We start from the raw sequence: 21756 nt of genomic DNA, 5'->3' as shown, positions 1-21756 counted from the left end.
AATATCAATTATACATTTAACATTATTTCAGTTGTGTTTTATCCAGCATTTTTGTTTGTATAAGTGTGTTTTTCGATTATTTTAGTTTGCCTACTGTAATCAGTTCAGTTTGTTCTAAAAAGAAATTGGAGGGTTTAGCAAAAAGTGCAAACATGATTAAAAAGGCAAAAAACAGGAGCTGTGAGTACAGATTGATAAAGTCAAGTTTTGTGCTAATTGTAGAGGACTAAAAGTTTACTTAGGATTAAATAATGTCAAAGAAGAAGGTGGTGTTAGTATAGCAGTAAATAAATTTAAAATGTGAGGAAGGGAAGTTTATTTAGACGGGTAAAATGGCTTAAAAATATTTAAAAAAATTATAGCACAGACTGTTAAAGAATGTTATGGAATGTCACCCTTAAATATATTTCACATAGAAATTTTGTTCTTCTGTTACACTGAGGCAAAGAATTATTTTATTTATTTATTTATGATATAGGATTCTGTAATGTTCTAGGTTTATTGATGTAAGATATCTTCTTTTTTCATGATTTATGTCTATCATAGACTTATAACCCAGCATAAAATGCTTCTCGGCCCTGTGGAGATCTTTCTCAACTGATGCTTCTTCGTCCTCAGGGGTGGTGTGCCAGAAAGGCATGATGTACCATTACTGCTCCACCTTCTGTCGCCGCTCCTGCATCTCTCTCTCTTCCCCAGAACAGTGTCCTGATGACTGTGCTGAAGGCTGCAACTGTCCCGAAGGCAAATACTATGAAGACACACTTAGCTTTTGTGTGCCCATGTACGTCACAGGAGTGGGTTGACAGCGTCCAGTTTTTATCTCTTTTCTCCCTTACAGGATAAATGGGCTATCATGCCTCTTTCCTTTCTTTCTGTTTTTTATCTAATTGACTCAGCACCATAAATTTTTCCACTATTAAACAGTCACTTTTTCCATGAAATAAGGGTGCGTATTTGCGAAGATCTGCTTGTGAGTTGTTTCTTTAATAGTTCTTAATGTCTTTACCTTTATTTATTTATTTGTTAACCCTGTATGTGTTCACAAAAGCTCTATAGAAAGAGCTAAGGAATCTGATGGTTAATCCTGAAGTTTATTCCCACTTGCTTTTGCCATATCAATAATGATAGCAAGGTTTATGTTTCACGGTCATGTGGCAGATTTTAGTAGCAGGATTTTAATGTCTCTCAGCGCTCAGAAATTTCTCAAATCTCATATGACATTAAGACTTTTGTTGTCTACATAAGGCTAAATGATATACCAGTTGTGTTTCTCTGAAGTGCCTTCAGGGACTTTTTATTTGGTGACAAAAACAACACAGTCTGTTCTGTCACTAAAACAATACAGAGCTTGAATTTAGAAAACAAAATCTAAAGCTGCACAAGGCTTCACATTTGTATAACAGAATTGCATGGGATCTTATGGAATAATGTCATTGTTAGACTGTGCATTAAAATTACCAGTACAGAGCATATGGTCTGCTTGAATTTCAGTGTTTTTTTTTAAATTTATATCCTATTTTGTTAATTTAACCCTTTCTTTTCCTTGCAGATTTCACTGTCGGTGTCATTACAGAGGCAGCATTTACCAACCTGGGGAGCTCATCCCAACGCTCTCAGGCTTATGGTAGATTTCAGTGATGGTGATTGTTCTTGACAAATAACATGTAATCATATAACTTCTTAACCAAAACTATAAATTGAAATATGACACCTAAAATTTGAAAAATACAGATAACCTTAATATATACACTTTTAAATCATATATATTACATTTATATATATTAAACCCTAATATATATATATATATATATATATATAAAACCACATGTATATATTACATTTCAACATGGAGTGCCTAAGTCTTGTGCTCATAACTGTAGAAAAGAGCTATGAATTGAAGTTTCAAATAGTGAAATGGAAGGCCTTTGATCAGTTTGATTCTCAAATAAAAGATAAGGATGAGATGAGTGTTCAAATACTGTAAGTTACTGACGGGTTTTAGTTTTGTGGTTTATCCACTGGCTTATTGAGAACTGGTGTGTTTTTCCTTATCATGATACCTTCTTAAGGGATTTTCAAGATTCACATTGCCTGAATTGGTTTTTGCCTTATGCCCTGACTTTCGAACTCAGGTTGCAAGATTGGACTTCACTCTATCTTCCACACTGCTGCCAGAATGACTTTTCTAGAATTCAAACCAACCATATCACATCTGTGTTTAAGGTCTTTAGTGACTCACTTCACGGATAAATTCTTAGTGTCTTAATAGGAGCTGGCCTTTGACTCTTTGCCATCTGCATCCCCTGTCACTTCCCACATGGTACTCTGTCGCATGGAAAGCTGTCCTACCCCTACATGGCTTTGTACTACATCTCCACTCAGTGTGACAGCCTTCCTACTTTAATCTATATCGTAACCTTCATCCCTTCTTCAAAATTTTCCCGACTTTATCTTCTTTGACTGCCCTGATGTCAATTGCTAACAGATTTTTAAACATTTTTTGGTGCTTTACTTCTATGTCTTAAACGTTTCTATGTTGCATGTCACACTGGCTAAATTATTTATTTGTATGTCTTTCTCTCCTACTAGAATATAGTAGGCACTTGGCTAAAGACTACGAATTTTGGTGTTTGAATTCCCCATGCCTGTCACAGTGCCCCACACATATATGAGTGTTTGATAAAAATATGTTGAACTGAAATAGCTCTCTTCGAATTGGACCTACACCAATAACTTATTTGTAAAAATGAAAAATCGTATTTGTCAATTCTTGCATGTTATATTGTTTTTGAAATACAGAAAAAACTTGAGGTTTGGTTTCATGAATTAACTACTTGTTTACTTCTACCAGCCAGTGTTCAAATGGGACTGTGAAATGTGATGAATTAGCAACACCCTCTGCTGGTAAGATCTAGATTTTTCCTTAAAGAGAATGTGCCTCTAGTACTGCTCCTACTCTTAGGGCAGAAGTTATTAATCCGTCATGGAGGAATAGCCTTAGAATGTTTCTCAACATGGTACTCTGGCGCTTCCTAACTTTTTTCACATTCGGAATTATAATATTTGTAGGACAGTGTGGGGTGGACATATAAGGCTGCTTAGGGGCAGAGCTGATCAACCCAGGGATGCTGCCTTGATGCTGCCTATCCCAGCACCACCCCAGGTGCCCCAAAGGCTTTAGGGATATGTATCCAGACACCTGTCGGAACTCACTTGTGTAACAGCAGTTAGGAAACCCTACTCCAGACCAGCAGATTCTAATGTACACACAGTCACCTGGGGATCTTGCTAAAATGCTGATTCTGATTCAGTAGGTCAGGGGTGATGCCTGCAACATTTCTGTTGATGGCTGAAGTGACGCTAATGCTACTGGGTCCTGGGCTACATTATAAGTAGCAAAGCTTTAGTACTAGCAGCCATCAGTTAGAAATGGCATGTAAAATGACATCGACTGCCATCTCTCTTGAGGATATCATCTTACGATTGCATATCATTCCTGAAGATCTTACATATTAGGAGACCCTTTATATTACTTATTTTCACCACACAAAAAGCCTCAAATTTTTGATCACTGTGGAGAAATTCTAGGCAAATACTAAACAAAACTACCTTTTGTTGATTTTAATGGGCAGGAAGAGTGTAGGCTGCTAAAACTAATTGTGAGCTATTGCTTTGTTATTTATTTGCACAGTTATGTAATATATTTTATAAATTAACTTTAAATTATATGCCCTGGATTCAATTTATGAGGATTCAGGCTGTCTAGGGCTTCTTTACAGTGTATGTTCATGGACCACACACATATTCAATAGCTACTAGGCCCTCCCTGCCTTGCGCCATTTGCGTCAGGGTGGCTCAGCATTGAAGAAAAGGATGCCCAGGTGGCCAGACTTCTCACAGAGGAATCCCCAAGATGCCTTTTGGCCCTAGATAAGGGGTGTTATTTAATCCCTCTGAGCTCAAAAGTTTCTGGAGCAATATGTAAGCCCTAGCCTGCCTGTAATTATGTCCATTTTCTGCACTTCTACATTATAGTGAGGACTAATGTAAATAATGACTCAGAGGTGAAGCAAGATCTAAAAGTATCATGTGTTTGTTGTAAACATACAACTTTGTAAAGTTTAAATATACTGTACTGTCAGTCCTCAAAAATTGATAATGTATGTTTGGATTAATCAAAATACCCTGGTTCTTGATCTCAGAAAAGTATATACTAGTTGTTTAGTTACTGCTTTATGGAAGGCAGCTAAAGTTTTCAAACTCAAAATAGATTTTGGAAATTTAGGTGATTAAAGGAAATCTGTCTAGGGAATGTTTGTAAGCTCATGAACCAAACATCACAGAGTAAGATCAGTTATTACTGTTAAATGCACTGTATTCTATGGCGAATTGTGTTTTGATGACAAATGCATGTCAATAAGATTAAATGTATAGAGCAAATACAAAGTTAAGGGTATTTTATCTGTGCCTTGTCCCTGAAGTTCACATCTGCCCCGAGGGAAAACAGTATTTCGACTGTAGGTTTCCTGACCCTGAATTACCAGCTGGTGGTGTAAATTGTGAAACTACGTGTGCAAACCTGGCTATGAACTTCACTTGTGCCCCATCATCACCCTGCATAAGTGGCTGTGTTTGTGCTCCAGGGTAAGCCTCTTTTTCTTGAATGTTTAGAATTTGATAGAAAACACAAGAGCACTTAAAAACATTACTTATAGGAATAGCCAAAATTGTGTTCTGACTAGTGGTTCACTTTGAGTTGGTAACTAGAAGACTGTTGTAATTATTTTTCTGTGTTCATGGAACATATCACGTATGTTATGTGTGAGATGCATATCACATGTAACACATGACTAAATAATGTCACAATATGTTATGTATACAATATAATTAAAGTAATGCAGTGAATCGAGGGGAGAACTCATTTCAGGATGGACTTGGCATTTACCTCCTGATTCAGCTGCAATTTTGGGAAAATGATAGTGAGCCACTCTGTATTCAAAACACTTGAAGTACATATCTTTTGTATATTCTGTTGTGCTGTTACTATTGTTGATTTTAAATTATATTATTGATGCCAACTGATCTACCTAATGGATGTTACAGAAAATGGTGTGTTGAGGCTACTTAGGGCAGTGGCTAAGAGTGGGAGCTCTGGCTTCAGACACACCTGTTTCAAATCCCAGCCCTGCCGATATCAGCTGCGTGATTTTTCTGCAAGTTCCTTTGAACTCTCAGGCATTGTGAAATGTGGGTGTGTGTGTGTGTGTGTGTGTGTGTGTATACACTCAATAAGTATGGGCCACTATTTTATGGCAGCATAATTTACTCTTATCTTTGTAAATTTTCTTTAGTAGCAGAAATTCCTAGTATACATGGAAGGTAAATACAGAATCTGGTGGCTATTTGCTTCCTTGCAGGCACACGTGGAATGTGGCCTCACTGGCCTTCCTTCTTCTGGTAGTGAATAGAGGCAGTGCACAGAGGGAGGGCCACCTAAGGCAAAGAGGTCACCCATTCTTTCTCGATGAACGTACTCACACAAAGCGATTCCTGGGCTCTATTCATATAAACCAGGAGCAAAGAAGAGAGAGGTTTTGTGGTCTGTTTCCCAGGAGAGTCACATTTGTCTAAATGGTCCCCATCTGGAATAGGCTGAAGAGCCAAGTAATGGGACTGTATCAATCTCTTTAGAAAGAAAGGACATAGAAGGAGTGTGAAAGAACAAGGCCTTGCCTGGGAAAATAAATGCAGGTAGAAATCAGGTCATACAGCAGCTGAGCAAGGAAGACATTTTAGTTAAAAAGGACAAGGGAAATAAAACCTTTATTATAGTAAAATAACTGAACCCTACAACATTGCTTGATTTGTTTGATTTGATTATGACTCAGGGATGCATGGCTGATTGAATAAATCTACATCCTAATTTTGTTTCATGTGCTTGATGCTATTATTTAAAAAAATATCTATTTGCTGTCACCTTTGACTTTTAGTTCAACAGTGATTTATTAATTTACTGGTCAAATTTTATTACAAAAACTTAAAGTAATTTCCTCCCACCTTCTCTTATTTTATTGAAATAAGTATAGTTGGAATTGACTAAGAGGCCTCTCACTGTTTGGAAATAATTTTGTTACATGGAACTTTCTATTATAAAGTTGTTTTTGGTAGTATGATTTGTACTGACTTCCACATGACCTTGGCTGACTTATTTTAGGACAATAAGCCTGGTGTCACTTGTTTTCTTGGGGCTCCTTATAGTGCCAGCAGTTCATCGACTACAAATCGACCACATACCTTAGCTCAGAAATCATTGTGGATTAAAGAAATGGAAAGTCATATAGTGGAAAGAGTCATATAGAAATGGGTTAAAATGTTGGCCCTCTTTCTTATTAGGTAAAGTACCTCGGGACAAATCTTAACCACTTGGGAGTCTCAACTTTATCTTTTTAAAACGAGTGTAATACTATCTACTTCATAGATGGTTGAGTATATGCAGCACACTAGTCATATGGTAGGTGCTCAGTAAATGTTTATTTTATTATTAACTCCACTTCCCAAACCTGCTTAAAGCAGACAATTCACAGTGATTTACAGCTCTCCTCTTCCTTCTTCCAGTTTTGATTAGTTATGAAAAACTCATCAGTCATCAGTGTAACCATTTAAAACCACTCATTTGGCTGGTTATTTAAGAATTGTGCTTACAACATTTAATGGAGTATAATCTGTAAAAATACTGAATCACTATGCTGTACACCAGAAGCTAATATAATATTATAAATTAACTATACTTCAATTAAAAAATTAAATATATGAATAATATTTTAAAAAATAAAAGAAATGAGAATTGAAAAAAACAGAATGGTGGTTCATTTCCGTGAGTCATCCATTATCTAAACAATTCAGCAGCCAATGTTAATGAAGCACCTAATATCTGGGACATTGTGTTAAGACACAGGGATGATGGTGCTAAAATAAATATATATAAGATAACAATAGAATCTACCTTATGGAATTGTCACTAGGATTAGATGAGTTAATGACAGTGGCTGGGCCATAGTTAACACTCAAAAATACTAGTTTTTGTTATTGTTCTTATTTTCTCTGTAAGGCATTTAATGAATTACTTGCAGTTCATTGTGGTAAATCCTCCAATAAAGGTTTGTACAGATTGCTATATATAGGGAGTGTGGTACATAAAAGATCGCACTGAAAAGATTGCACTAAATTGAGTCTTGAGTGATGAGAAAAAAATCTTTTAGTTTTCTAGGCAGAAGAGAGATGCAATGCTCAGGGAAAGTGGCTAGAAGTTTGGAAAGGTTGAGGGGAGAAATTATGGACTCTAGGGCACTGTTGTCTGAAAGAAAGAAATCTGAATGAGTTGATGCATCATTTATATAAATTGTTTCATTTCTTCACCTTTACTCAACAATTAATTGAGTGTCTGCTATGTGCTAGGCATTGAAACACAACCATTAACAAGATATTCATGGTCTTCCGGAGTGAAACTTAAAGTCAAATGGATAACATATACATTAGATAAACTATGAGCGAGGAAGCAGAGCACTAAAGGAACATATGTGATTATTTCTATTTTAGAGAAGAGGCAAGAAGTCAGGAATCCTGACTTCTATGTTAATTTTGACAACATGGAATTCTCACATTTTAAAGCAAGTTCAGAAAAGAACTATGTATTTTATCTATTTTTACTAGCTAGATTTGAATGTTGCTATTACTATTTTATTATCCATTATTTATTATTTTAATTTCTTTTATTATATTATAGTTATACTATTATATATTTAAATTATTGTATGTATTATTTATTAGCATTTTATTATTATTTATGGAAGCTATTTTTGAGAAAAGATTTTAGGAATATTGAAAAATATATGTACATATTTATATTAAGGGCATTGAAATATTTATTATATATAATATGTATTTATTTTATCTTCATATCAAAATATTTTGATAATACACCCAAATTGATTTTTCCTTGAGATTATGAATAATGATTTTGTTTTAATTTTTGTATTCAGAGGTATTTTAAGATACTTTCTTATGGGGTAATCTTTCATGAAGGAAATTACACTTTGAAGAAACCAACATTCAAACCTGATATGTTAATAATAAAATGTGAAACACTCGATATAATGGTTTCTTATTCAAGACACACCTAAAGTCTCATGGCTTTTAACTTTAAGCACTAACAAAAGAAGCTTTTGATTACTCTCTCTATCCTGTAATAGAAAATATTATCCAGCTCATACTTCACTATTTTATAAAAAAATTCTTAGACTCACAGACTCTTCTATCAAGTAGCAAATATTAAAGAAAGGGAGACTTACTTCCTCTTTAATTGTTTTTTCAGAATATCTCACTTTACCCGGAAATTTAGTCTTCTGTCTCCCTTTTATTGTACTAAGTGATAACAGAAAGTTTAAAATTTTGCATCCAGTCATTTGCCTGGCATTTATTTATTTCTGTGATGTGAAAGGTACTGTGTGTAAAATAGGGGAGAAAGACTGGATTCGATCCCTCCATAGGTCAGATAGAACATTCTTACGACAGCTGTAACAAATATAGGTGGTTTTGAATATGACAAGATTGCTGATTTTTTAAAAAACTGAAATTAGTAGTTTATATTAAATAGCATTTACTTCTTCACTTGAAAGAATGGCAGAGCACAAAGGAAAGTGTTACGTTCCTGAAAGCTGTCCGTGTATCTGGAAAGATTGGGAGTACCTCTCAGGAGAAGTGATTGCTACACCATGTTATACCTGGTAATGAGATCTGTTTATTTCACAATTTTCCTAAGAAATTGTATTAGTTTCAGTCATCTTGTATTTACTTAATGTGACTGATTTCAGCAAAAAAGCAAACCAAGTCTGAGTAAATAAGATTTTAAAGGCTTTCAGGAGTTGGTTGGGAGCTACTACCTTCAGGGAGATCATTATTTTTACTCCTATTTGTTCAACCCAGGAGAAAAAAATGAACTATGACAATTTGAAAATTTAATAGGAAAAACATATCTCAAGTTTATAAGAAAGTGGTAAGTGTTGCAAAGAGAAGGTCACATTTGATGGAAAGTTTTCTGTTTGGAAATAAGCCATAAAATAAAATTGAAATACAGTTTCCTTGAAATGTGGATAAAAATTCTAAGTTCATGAACAAGTCCTGTCTAAGGTATTTAAATGGACTCCAGTAGATGAGATGGCATTGTGGTCTTTTAGCCACCAGCAGGCGTATGTTTAATTTTTCATTCCATCACCTGTTTTCTGTGTGACCCAGGCACAATTTCCAGGATTGGCTGTGATGTCTGATAATTTATTTAGACAAAGTGGTAAATATATGCCTTATCTATCATTGTAATAAAATGTTATCAGAACGAATTGGCCATATTTATAAGGGCTATTGGCTCAGTGAATGCTTTTGAATACAAACCTTCCAATATTTATGCTGCTTGAAAAATACTAATTAGAGCCAGGTTTCTTAGAAAGGTAACAGTGTTTGTATTATTTTCTAATAGTGTTTGTCGACGAGGAATGTTCAACTGCACATATTATCCATGCCCAGCAGTGTGCACAATATATGGGGACCGTCATTATCATTCTTTTGATGGACTGGAATATGATTATATCAGTGATTGCCAGGTATTTTTGATAAAGGTATGTCACAATTACTTCCTTTTACTTACAATTATGTAAATACAGTGTAAAAAACAAGTATGGTGGACCATGGCATATCAAATCCATGTATCATTAGTAAAACCTATAAAAGTTATAGCAATTTAAAATTAATTTCCTTGACTCACTGTAAAGTTTTATTATGTATAAGTAATGGGCTAATTCGTAAACTTTCTATGCCTCTGTTTTCTCATTTGTAAAATGAGGATAATAATTGTACCTATCTCCTGGGGTAGTTCTTAGGATTGAATGAAATAAATATATGTAAAACTCTCAGAGAGTGCTTGCTATTTAGTAACTGCTTAATAAATGTCAGCCATTTTTATTTTTATTGGTTTAGTTTGGTGAATACAAATATCAGACATTAAATCATGTTTTGGACCACATATTGTTTATAGTTGTAGCAATCAAAACGACATGGTTCTCAATTCTAGACATGCTATTTTGATGGTATGCTTTGGTAAACCCTGGGCTCTGTATGTCTGATAAAATCCTTAAAATTTCTCATATCTTTAATGCATTCAGATTTTCTGTAACCCTAAATTTTATTTAGATATCATTGATCCCAGAATTAAATTTCTAAATGAAAAATGTAAGCTTTAGGAAGAAGTTGCACAAAAATAAGCAAAATAACATCTTTTTCTCCAGCAAGGTAACGTGATTATCTTGAATTTGTGTTTTTTTCTGGGTAAGGCTTTTATGTTTTTAGAGCTTCATGTATGATCCTGTTCTTTAAGCATATGTCAAGAAAGTAGACATATTCCCATTTTGTATTAGTTATATTAAATAAAAAACAAACAGTAAAATCTATAGCCTCAATGGAAACCACTGAGTTTCCCTTTCAGTGCTATTTTTAGCCTTCTTTATGAACAATTTTAAGTTTCTTAAAGAATAAATCCCTGGGAATGGATTTGGCAGTGAGATAATTATAGAAGATGACAAGTTGCCTATAGGGGTTGCCTATAGTGTGTGTGTTTGTGTGTGTGTGTGTGTGTGTGTGTGTGTGTGTGTGTGTGTGGTTTTGATACTATTTGGAGCATAGGAAAAGCACAGTGTTACATATACATTCTATGAGTATTTGTCCTCTTAGAACAAGGCTTATTTAGCAAACAATTTTACATGAGAATTTTCTTGTTCCCTGAAGTTTAGGTTGTAAATTGAGAAGCTTGGAAAAGTAAATAACAATTTAGAGATTTGAATACATAAACAGATACTTTTTTTCTCAAAATGCATCAGACTGATTTTATACCAAATCCTTACTTCTCTTGATATTTAGGTGTCTCTGACATTCCTTAAGATCCCTCTTCCTTTGACTTTCTAGATATTATGCTGTTGGAACCCTTCAGTGTCTCTTCTGGTTTCTCCATTGTCTCTTTGTTGCCTTTTCTTTTAGCATAAGTCCCAGACCATAGGTGACTGAGTTGGCTTCTTCAGGGCAAGGACCAAACCTTAGTCACCATTGTTTTACCAGTGTAGAGCATTGTGCTGGGAACATAGTTGTCCACTGAATATTGACTGAACTGGATGTCTGTTCTTGGTTCTCTGCCCTTTTCTCCTAATGCTTGGTATGATCACCCCTCTCTACCATCTCAACCTCATCTACAAGCTGATGAGTTCCAAATTGACATGGACAGCTCTGACCTTCAACTTCTAGGCTCTTCTGACTCAAGTTCATCCCTATAATAATACACTTTTTTCATTCTGTTAATCTTTCTAAGACTCACATTGCTATCATGTCATTGCTTTCTAAGAACTACGGTTGACTCCCAATTACCAGCTTCCATAAAATCAAACTTCCCTTGAGAGCCTTTGATAATCTTTCAAGGGTCTCAGTTAGCTCCACCCCTCCTTTATGTCTTTTCTCAGGGTATTTTCCTGTACCTGATTGCCTCTACTCCCTCAAAATAACTTTTCTAGTTCACATTTATCTGTTCTGTTCTTCCACATCCTATTGTATTTAATAGTCATCATGTCAAAAGTAAGCAGCCCATTATATTCTGATTATTTTATGTGTGCTCAATTAGATTGTGTATCATTTTATATCAGAGCTCTACGTTATACTGCTTTTGGGTTCCTCATAAGGGCTAACACAATTATGGTTGTACTATAAGAGCTGAAAAATTACTTGCTCAGTTTTTTAACCATTTTTTTAGAGGGTAGAAATCACAAGCTTACACTTAATTAGTAATCTTTGTTATAAACTCATATACATGCCTTTAACATGAAGTATGTAGAACAGTGCTTCTTAAACTTTAGTATGTATGCACATCACCTGGAAATCTTGTTACAATATAGATTCTGATTTTATGTGTTTGGAGCAGTATCTTGGATTCCGCAATTTTTAATAAACTACCCTGATGTTTCATGTCCATAGTCCACTCTTTGAATAGCAAGGATGTAAAGCATTTTCTTCTTTAAAAAATGAATTTTAACTATTTTTGAAATTCTCTTCTTCTGAATAGTAAACTTTGTCACATCTAGAAAAAACAAAGTATCATTGACAATATTGTATCAAACATGACATGTTCCCATTGGATATGTCATTGAGTTTAATTAATGATGCTTTTTATGCTTTCATTTTAAGTAGCAAAACAAAAATTCTGCCAAACTTTGTTTTCATTTTGTTTAGGGAAAAAATTATTTACAAGTATTTACTAAAAACATTTTAAACCTTGTTCATGTATCACCATCTTTGCAAACATTTTCCAATGTGTGACAATGGTCTTTGCTCATGCATTATCATTTCATTCATTTAATAAACAATTTTTAGGGCCTATTAAGTGTAAACTGTGTTAACAAAAACACGCCTTCTCTATTTATTAAGATAGAATTTTGCAAGAAAATTCTGAAGTTTTGAAACAAGGATCAGGACCTACATTTCTGTTTTCCTCCCCCCAGTCATTTTGCAAAATGGTGGGCATTTGGTGAACTCTTTAACAACTGCTTATTTGATCTACCTGGCTTTTCCTTAACTCCTCATTTGTCTTTGCAGTAGAGAAATCATAGTATTTACCACTGAATTTTCAAACAATTATTGTTTTTTTTTAATTGAAGCATAGTTAATTTACAATGTTGTGTTAGCTTCAAGTGTACAGAAAAGTGATTGTGCAGAAAGTAGAATATTTGTCTCAACTCTGATTCCTGACAAAATGAAAGTATCTTCTTCTGTTTGATCCTGAATGATGGTAGCAGTCTTTTTTTATTGGTGCTGCAATATAACAGTGCCATTTTATTTAGCAGGCAAGAGCCATTAAGGTTTGGCGTTTAGATTTTATAAACCTGATTTCCTATCATCACTTTAATTTTCTACTATATCCTTCTGTAAAAATGCATACATAATGTTCAGTCTCAGATTTTAATGAGACATGCAAACCTGTATATGAGAAGACATGTTATAGGAAATGTTATTCCAACAGTTGAGTACCTAATTAAATATCTGGGTTAAGATCTGTCATTAGGGTTCATGTGGTAAAAATAAGATATAAAGAATATTAAAAGTCTAAAGCTTCAAGTTTTAGAATTGTATACGCCTTTTTTTTTTAACACCTTTATTGGAGTAAAATTGCTTTACAATGGTGTATTAGTTTCTGCTGTATAACAAAGTGAATCAGCTATACATATACATATATCCCCATATCTCCTCCCTCTTTCATCTCCCTCCCACCCTCCCTATCCCACCCTGCTAGGTGGTCACGAAGCACGGAGCTGATCTCCCTGTGCTATGCAGCTGCTTCCCACTAGCTATCTATTTTACATTTGGTAGTGTATATAAGTCCATGCCACTCTCTCACTTTGTCCCAGCTTACCCTTCCCCCTCCCCGTGTCCTCAAGTCCATTCTCTATGTCTGCATCTTTATTCCTGTCCTGCCCCTAGGTTCTTCAGAACCATATTTTTTTTTTTTTTAGATTCCATATATATGTGTTAGCATACGGTATTTGTTTTTCTCTTTCTGACTTACTTCACTCTGTATGACAGACTCTAGGTCCATCCACCTCACTACAGATAACTCAATTTCATTTCTTTTTTATGGATGAGTAATATTCCATTGTATATATATGTGCCACATCTTCTTTATCCATTCCTCTGTTGATGGACACTTAGTTTGCTTCCATGTCCTTGCTATTATAAATAGAGCTGCAATGAACGTTGTGGTACATGACTCTTTTTGAATTATGGTTTTCTCAGGGTATATGCCCAGTAGTGGGATTGCTGGGTTGTATGGTAGTTCTATTTTTAGTTTTTTAAGGAAACTCCATACTGTTCTCTATAGTGGCTGTATCAATTTACATCCCCACCAACAGTGCAAGAGGGTTCCCTTTTCTCCACACCCTCTCCAGCATGACCAACATATACTTGATAAGCCAAGAAATATTTTATTTGACCATGGAGTAATTATTTCATACCAAAGACAAATTAGTGATTAACCAATGAAACCTAATAGTCATGGTTTTGAAATATTATCATTCCAGATAGTAAATTTCTCAACACTTGGAGATTTTCTGCTGCAATTTTAATTAATTAATTTATTTTTTAAGAATCAGCATTTCCTTTGAGAAGGATAGAATGGCTGCCAGCACCATTCATTTACTTGCTGCTTTTTCATAGACAAGAATCACTTCTGTGAATATCATATTTAATTCCTTCTTCCTTGTCAAGCAGCTCTCTTTCCTCCCTGTCTTGATTACAAATTCCAGACTTTGTCATTTGTAACGCATTTTTATCTGGTAAAACTTATCATTTATTTTTTTGGGCCCTGTGAAGGATCTAGTAAACAAATTCATAAAAATTTTCCTTTTATTTGCCAATGGGACTTTAAAAAATTAATACTCAGCTTTATCTTGAAAGTATAATGTCACTAGACTCTGACATATTGAAGTAATTGTAAAGTTTTTTTTTTTCTTTTTAATCTCTGGATTGTGGAGCTTTTTTGTTTTTTAATGTGGACCATTTTTAAAGTCTTCACTGAATTTGTTACAATATCACTTCTGTTTTATGTTTTTTTTTGTCCACAAGGCATGTGTGGTCTTAGCTCCCTGACTAGGGATCAAACCTGCACCCTCTGCATTGAAAGGCAAAATCTTAACCACTGGACCACCAGGGGAAGTCCCTGGGTTGTGGAGTTTTAAATTTAATCTGATTCCAGTGAATACTTACCCTATCTTTGTTGATGTTTATCAAACTTTAAAAATTCGAGCTTCCCTGGTGGCGCATTTGTTGAGAGTCCAACTGCCGCTGCAGGGGACGCGGGTTCGTGCCCCGGTCCGGGAGAATCCCACATGCCGCGGAGCGGCTGGGCCCGTGTGCCATGGCCGCTGGGCCTGCGCGTCCGGCGCCTGTGCTCCGCAACGGGAGAGGCCCCAGCAGTGAGAGGCACGCGTACCGCAAAAAAAAAAAAAAAAAAAGAACTTTAAAAATTCAAGTTCTCTGATATTTTATTCATTTTGGAGGCTGTTTATGCTATACTTTAAATAGCACAAGGAATATAGCACATTATTTTTTAAGTGTGTTGAAGCAAATCTAGGATAAAGTTCATAATTGTATTTCCTGAGGTAAGACTTTTTTAAGAGTAAAAAGAGTTGAGAAACCAAACAGCAACTTGACTTGCTATAAGCTCAAAGAAAGAGAGGACACTGGATGTTTTCAGCAAAAGTGGGAAATTTAATATTCCAACTCCTGGATTTCAGAGCCAAACTCTACCTCCATTATCTATGACAGGCCCCTGTCACTGCTAGGTTTCTTCCTGTAACTTGTTCTAGATTAGGTTTTTCAACATTCTGTTCAGTTGATAGCTCAAATGTTTGGTGCTCTCCTTAAGTCTCTGAAAACCCTTCTAATTTCATCGCTCTCAAATTTTTATACCTTGTATCATATCATCATTTTTCATGTCAATATTTCTTGTGTGATTTCTATGTGTCAGGCCCTATACTGAGAAGTGGAGGTACAGAATGTGCAAACATAGATATCAGTTTAGGGTCCTTTGAAACTTAGGCTGGTGGTGGAGAGTTATTAATCACCAAATCACAAAATTCATATAAAATTGCCATTGTAAAAGTTAATGATGACCTATGCAAAATCCAATTAAATCTTTTAAATTTTTATCTTCCTTTTTTGAAGTGGTTCTTGCTTTGTCTTCTCTGAGGTAATTCTACTGCTTCTGCTGGTCTTTGACCACTCCTCAGTCTCCTCTGGTGGCTTCTTTCTCCAGGAGTTTCTTAGAACACTGGGACTCACAAGTTCCATATTTTCATGCCTATCTCCTCTATAAAACTCTTAGTTGCTTGTAATCTCATAATATCTTGAAGGATAAACCCTGTATGCATTTATGTATGTACGTAGCTATGTATTTATCCATCCATCCATCCACAGGAAGTGAAAACAGAGAGGAAAAGAAGTCAAAGGAAATCATTACACCCTATTTAGGCAAATGTAAAGATCTAGATAGAGCCAGATAGAGCTTTCTCTGTCAAATAAGAGTAAAATGCAAATTAATGGCATAGTAATTATACAATGATGTGGCACTTCAGGAAAAAAAGAAAGAGAGATAGAGAAGAAAGAAGGAAAGAAAGAAGTAACATGTAAAAATTAGATGAAGATTTCACTCTGAATAAAATTTACTCCCCATAAAATAAAAATATTTTCTGCCTTCCAGAAGTTATGAAAGAGATGATGGAATTAACTAATAAGAATTTAAATGTATGTTAAGGGAATAAAAGTAAGTGAAAAAGGAAATGGTAAAATTAAGGAACAAATTAAAGCCCAAGATACATTATAGAGTTGAGATAATAAGCATTTCTTTTAAAAAATGATAAGTATACCATCTTTTGTTTACATTCCATTCCTTTTGGTTCAAATGTGGGAGATAATCTAATTGTCTAGAGTTGTCTTTTTTTTTTTTTTTTTTTACCTGCATTAAAAAGTCCCTTGGCCCATCAAAGAATGTGCTGCTTTGGGGCCAGTCAGCTGTGGAACATAAACCATGGCTGCCTGAGGCTACTGTATCAGCAGGGACTTTCTGTGGGATAGTTACTGTTAAAAGGGGCTGGGACTATGACAGGTCTTAGACTGACATAGCAAGTAAAATAATATACTACCTTGAGAGGTGCTGACATTTTATGTTTTGGAATCACTTGGGAGAATATTCTCTATCAGTGTTTTCAGTACCTGAGCATAAAGGGTTTGAGGAATCTATGTGGCACATTGCTGTTGACCTTTTTCCTCTAGCTTTGTGTTACTTACTGTGTTGCTTAGCAACTCTGTAGCATTATCTCCAAACCTAATATTAACTTGAAATATATATTAGAAACGGAAATTGGGGAAATGTGACTCTTAGGACTTGATAGTTTCAAGTTACTGTCAGCATAACATGATATTACCAGGCAGACGATACAATATAGAATATTTCTTGGCATTTCTGAACATGACATTACCAGGCAGACTATACAATATAGAATATTTCTTGGCATTTCTGAATTAATATAAAGACTAAAGCTAACATTGAGGCACTTTAATTAATAGTAATAGAAATGTAATGGCAATAGGAATCCTTTCAGCCAGCTTTTCACATCCCTTAATCTAAATAACTGTTTCCAAGAGGAAGACGAAAACAAAACTCTGAATTATATATATATTTCTTCTTTGAAAATTGTTCATAAAGGCAGAAAAGTGTGGCATTATTTTTTGAGTAATACAATGCCGTAATCATCTTGATGACCCTTATTATTCTCCTTTTCAAAGTTTAGGCAATGCTTTGGAAAACAATTGTTTACGAAGAAGAAAAAGCTCTCGGTTCCTATGAAGTAAGGAAAATTGGGTCACAGAGGAACAAATTAATTACTCTGTCAACAATATTCATTGAAAACCTATCCTCTAGGCACTGTGTTATAGTGATTACTAATAAGACAGGAAGAATTTGGCCAAACCAAGAATTATATTGAGCTAGTGTTCATATTGTTGGTGGTATAAAAAACTAAGTATGGAGAATTTACATCAAGACCTATATGATTTCCAAACATTTAAGGACTCTTCTCACTTTGAAAATAAGCACTGCCCCATATATCTAAAAATGAAAAGGATTCAGGAAATGTATGTGAGCCTTTGAAAATTGGAATTTGAGTTCAAAGAGAATTGTCCCTTTCCTTTTGATGAAATTCCCACCTTCCACTAGGTAGTGGAAGGACTCAGGGCAGTGTGGCTTTAACTTTTGGGGTGAAAAGGACCACTTCAAAAATTTGATGAAAATCATAGACTTTCTTCCTAGAAAAATACAGATACTCAAAAACAGCATTTTACAATGAAATTCCAGAGTCTGTAGAACTATTGAAGCCCATCTATTAAACTGGAATAAAAGTTAAAAACCCTGTTTCCAGACAGAGAGTTCTCAGTGGATAGAGAGAGGAGTGGCTGAAGGAAGGTGAGGGTGAGGTAACTGGTGAAAAGGTTAGATTGAGAGTGTGTGGGACTAAATAATAGTCTCTGGAACTAAGGATTTCCTATAACCTACAACTGAATTTTCTCCTCAACCGTTACTAAACTCTTCCTAATTGCTCTGCAAGTGGCATTAAAAAAGAGGGTTTTGAACTCTGTCTCTGCCCTTATTTAACTAAGTGACTTTGGACATTCATTTAATCCTTCTTAACCTCTGTTTCTTGATCTGTAAAATGGAGATAATACATAATTCAAGAATTATCATAAGAATTAAATGAGACAATGCATGTAAAGTTGGAAGGAAGCCCTCAAATGATATGCATCATTTTATTTACTAATACAGTGTCAAAGTTTTATATTTATTGCAATTTTATCTTGTAGGCAAATAATTATTTAGCCAGAAAACTGGCTTAAAATAAAACAAAAGATGTTGTCTAAAATGAAAATATTTCTTTTAAAATTCCCCTACATGACATGTCTTGTTGGGTATTTGATAAGAAGAAACTGGTTGATAAATTTGAGCTGTAATAATAAAATGGAAAAAAATCCTTGTTGGAAAAACATTTTAACAGGAGCTATTATAGATAAATGTTTAAAGATTGAGCTATCTTGGTATACTTTTATTAAATTCTTCACATTATTAGATCAAAATGATTTTTATTTTAGAGGTAAGTTGTATTTCAATTTCAATACAATTCATTGTAAATCTTGGACTTCTTTAAGATTTGTTAATGAAAAATAAGTAAAAGTTATATATAATATACATTTGTATTAATATAATATTTTTGACATTTCAGAGTACAGATGATTCAGATATATCTGTCATTAGCCAGAACAAGAAATGCTTTGACAACGATATTGTTTGTTCTAAAAGTGTTTTGATTTCAGTTGGGGACACTGACATTTACCTGCATGATACTCCTTACAAACAGGTTAGTGAATTATTTCTTGTAAATCATTTTAACTTGTCCTGAGGATACTGAAAATAAAATAGAAACTTTGTGGGGGTACTTTTCTTTATGAGTGGTTACTAGGTTTGAATTTTTTTCTTTGTCATTTTATGTAGCTTCAGTAAATCATACTTGATTTGTCTCTTTTGTTTATACTCCACTTCTCCATTTACTGATTCTTTCCTTGTCACCTGTTGCCTGGAGTACTTCAACATTCTCCAAGCTAGACACCTGGCCTCCTGTCTTAGTTTTTCCCCTCTGATCCATCCTGCCACAGTGCAGCCAGAGTGGTTTTCCTAAAATGGAAATGTAATCTCCTGACACCTTAGTGCTTCAAAGCTTTCAAGTGACCTCCCATTGCCCTTACATGGCCTCACCAATCTGGCCATTGCTGCCTCTCCTGCTATACCTCTCATCGCTTTCTGCTTCAAGCTCATGTTCCAGAAGTTGGAGCTTTTATCAGTTCTTCAAATGCTCTATATTCTTTCTCTCACCTCTGGTTCTTCATGAATGTCATTGCTCCTACCTGGATCAGCCTTTCCATTTAACTTATTCTTATGTGATAAGTCTCATCTTATCTCCTTCAAGGAGTTCCTCCTCTTGCCCTCAAGCTCCCTGTCAGGACATGCATCACACTTTAGTGAAATTACTTGTGTGGTGGTAGTGGTTCCCAACCTTTTTGGCACCAGGCACTGGTTTTGGCACCAGGGACTGGACAATTTTTCCACGGACCGGGGGGTTGGGTGATGGTTTAGGGATGATTCAAGTGCATTACATTTATTGTGCACTTTATTTCTATTATTATTACATTGTAATATATAATGAAATAATTATACAACTCACCATAATACAGAATCACTGGGAGTCCTGAGCTTGTTTTCATTTGCCACTCACTGATAGGGTTTTGATATGAGTCTGCAAGCAATTGATTTATTATGGTCTCTGCACAGTCAAACCTCTCTGCTAATGATAATCTGTATTTGCAGCCACTCCCCAGCGCTAGCATCACTGCCTCAGCTCCACCTCAGATCATCAGGCATTAGATTCTCATAAGGAGCAGGCAACCTAGATCTCTCACATGCGCAGTTCATAGTAGGGCTCACGCTTCTGAGAATCTAATGCTGCCGCTGATCTGACAGGAGGCGGAGCTCAGGTGATAATGCAAGTGATGGAGAGCGGCTGTAAATACAGATGAAGCTTCTCTCTCTCGCCCACTGCTCACCTCCTGCTGTGTGGCCTGGTTCCTAAGAGACCACAGACCGGTACCAGTCCAAAGCCCGGGGGTTGGGGACCCCTGTGTGGTGGTCTGTGTCTTTTCTATTTGTCTGTGAGTTCTGTGAGAATTGAGACCGCTGTCTTATTTGTTCATTCTTGTAAACTTGGAGCCTGTGCAGTTTGAAAGAATGAATAAAATTCATTCATTCAATCATTTATTCATAATATCTACTTTGTACAAAGTTATGTATTAATTATTGGGACTACAACAGTGAAAAGACACTCACTGTGCTTGCTTTTAAGGAACTTATACTGAGGTGAGGGACACGTTTCAAGTAAATGAGGCTGTGCAGTGTGGTGTGCTATGGTAGGAGTGTGTTTAGGAAATCAGGAGAATCCCTAAGAAGAAGACCTAAACCAACCTGGGATGTTCAGGGTAGTTGTGAAGAGCATAGACTGGTGTCAGTTAGTACTCACTTAGAACCTCTGTTCTGTCACCTGCTAACTGTGTCACTTTGGGCAACTTTATTTAACCCCTCCAAGCTGCAGCTTTCCCATTTGTAAATTTGGGATGATTATGGAATCTACTTCCTAAATTCACATGAGGATTAAATGAAAGAATGAATTTCGGGAAATGGCTCTCCTTCTCTCCTTCACCCTCCTTATTTTTGAAGGCTCAGAAGACATGCTTTGGGGGAAATGATTTGAACTGAGTCTTAAGGGATGAGTAGGTATTAGGCAGGTGAAGAGAGAGAGTAGAAAGGCAGTCAGTACAGAGGAACAGTCACGTTGAAAGGAGCAGAGTTCAAAGATAAAATGGCACGTTTGGAGGCTGCAAGCAGTTTAGTTTGGTTGATGTGGATGGGGATAGTGGAGGGAGGGTGAGGCAAAGAGATTCAGGGAGAAGCGTCCAGATTGACTTTCATGCAGGAAGCCTGGGGACAAGGGCAGTAGACAAGGAGGCTGTGTAATATAATATTTGAACTTACTCTACAAGGAAGAAATTTTGGAATTAAGTGACATGATGTGACATATGGACTTTATAAAGTGGCCTATTTTTGAGTTTTTAGACTAGCGTTTCTCAGTTTGGTTTGCAAAACTTCTGCATTAGAATCATCTAGAATATTTATTATAAGAGCTGGTTCCTGGATTCCACCTCAGGAATTAGAATGGCTGAAGTTGATGACAATCAATATTTCAATGGTTTCCCCAAATTCTGCACACTAAAGTTTGAGAATCGGTGCCCTAGACCTTAGCTCATGTCTCAGTAAGAAATGTTGAGACCAACCAGGCAGCAATCAAGATTTGAGCAAAACAGAATTTGTACAAGTCGTGCTAACATCTTTTTGAAGTAATTACTGCAGTTTGGTGTAGCCATCAGCTGGATATTCATTTATAGGTGAAGGTTCTCTCTAAGAGAAAGGATGTGTTAAAAAAAGAAAAACTGAAAATAGTAAATACTTTTATAAAGACTGTT

General features: G+C 35.4%; 1 protein-coding gene across 1 annotated transcript in view; it reads left to right on the top strand.

The window, feature by feature from the left end:
- Positions 1–21756, top strand: part of OTOGL (otogelin like) — a 149371-nt gene that overhangs the window by 53167 nt on the left and 74448 nt on the right. Inside the window, 7 exon segments of the mRNA XM_060306649.1 lie at positions 619–784; positions 1553–1627; positions 2855–2907; positions 4485–4647; positions 8679–8786; positions 9533–9671; positions 18912–19046. Coding sequence (XP_060162632.1) covers positions 619–784; positions 1553–1627; positions 2855–2907; positions 4485–4647; positions 8679–8786; positions 9533–9671; positions 18912–19046 — 839 coding nt within the window.

Source organism: Globicephala melas, chromosome 10 (genome assembly GCF_963455315.2).
Source record: "Globicephala melas chromosome 10, mGloMel1.2, whole genome shotgun sequence".
Classification (NCBI taxonomy): Eukaryota; Metazoa; Chordata; class Mammalia; order Artiodactyla; family Delphinidae; genus Globicephala; species Globicephala melas.
The sequence above is the reverse complement of the archived record's forward strand: the minus strand, read 5'-3'. Positions and strand labels throughout refer to the sequence as shown.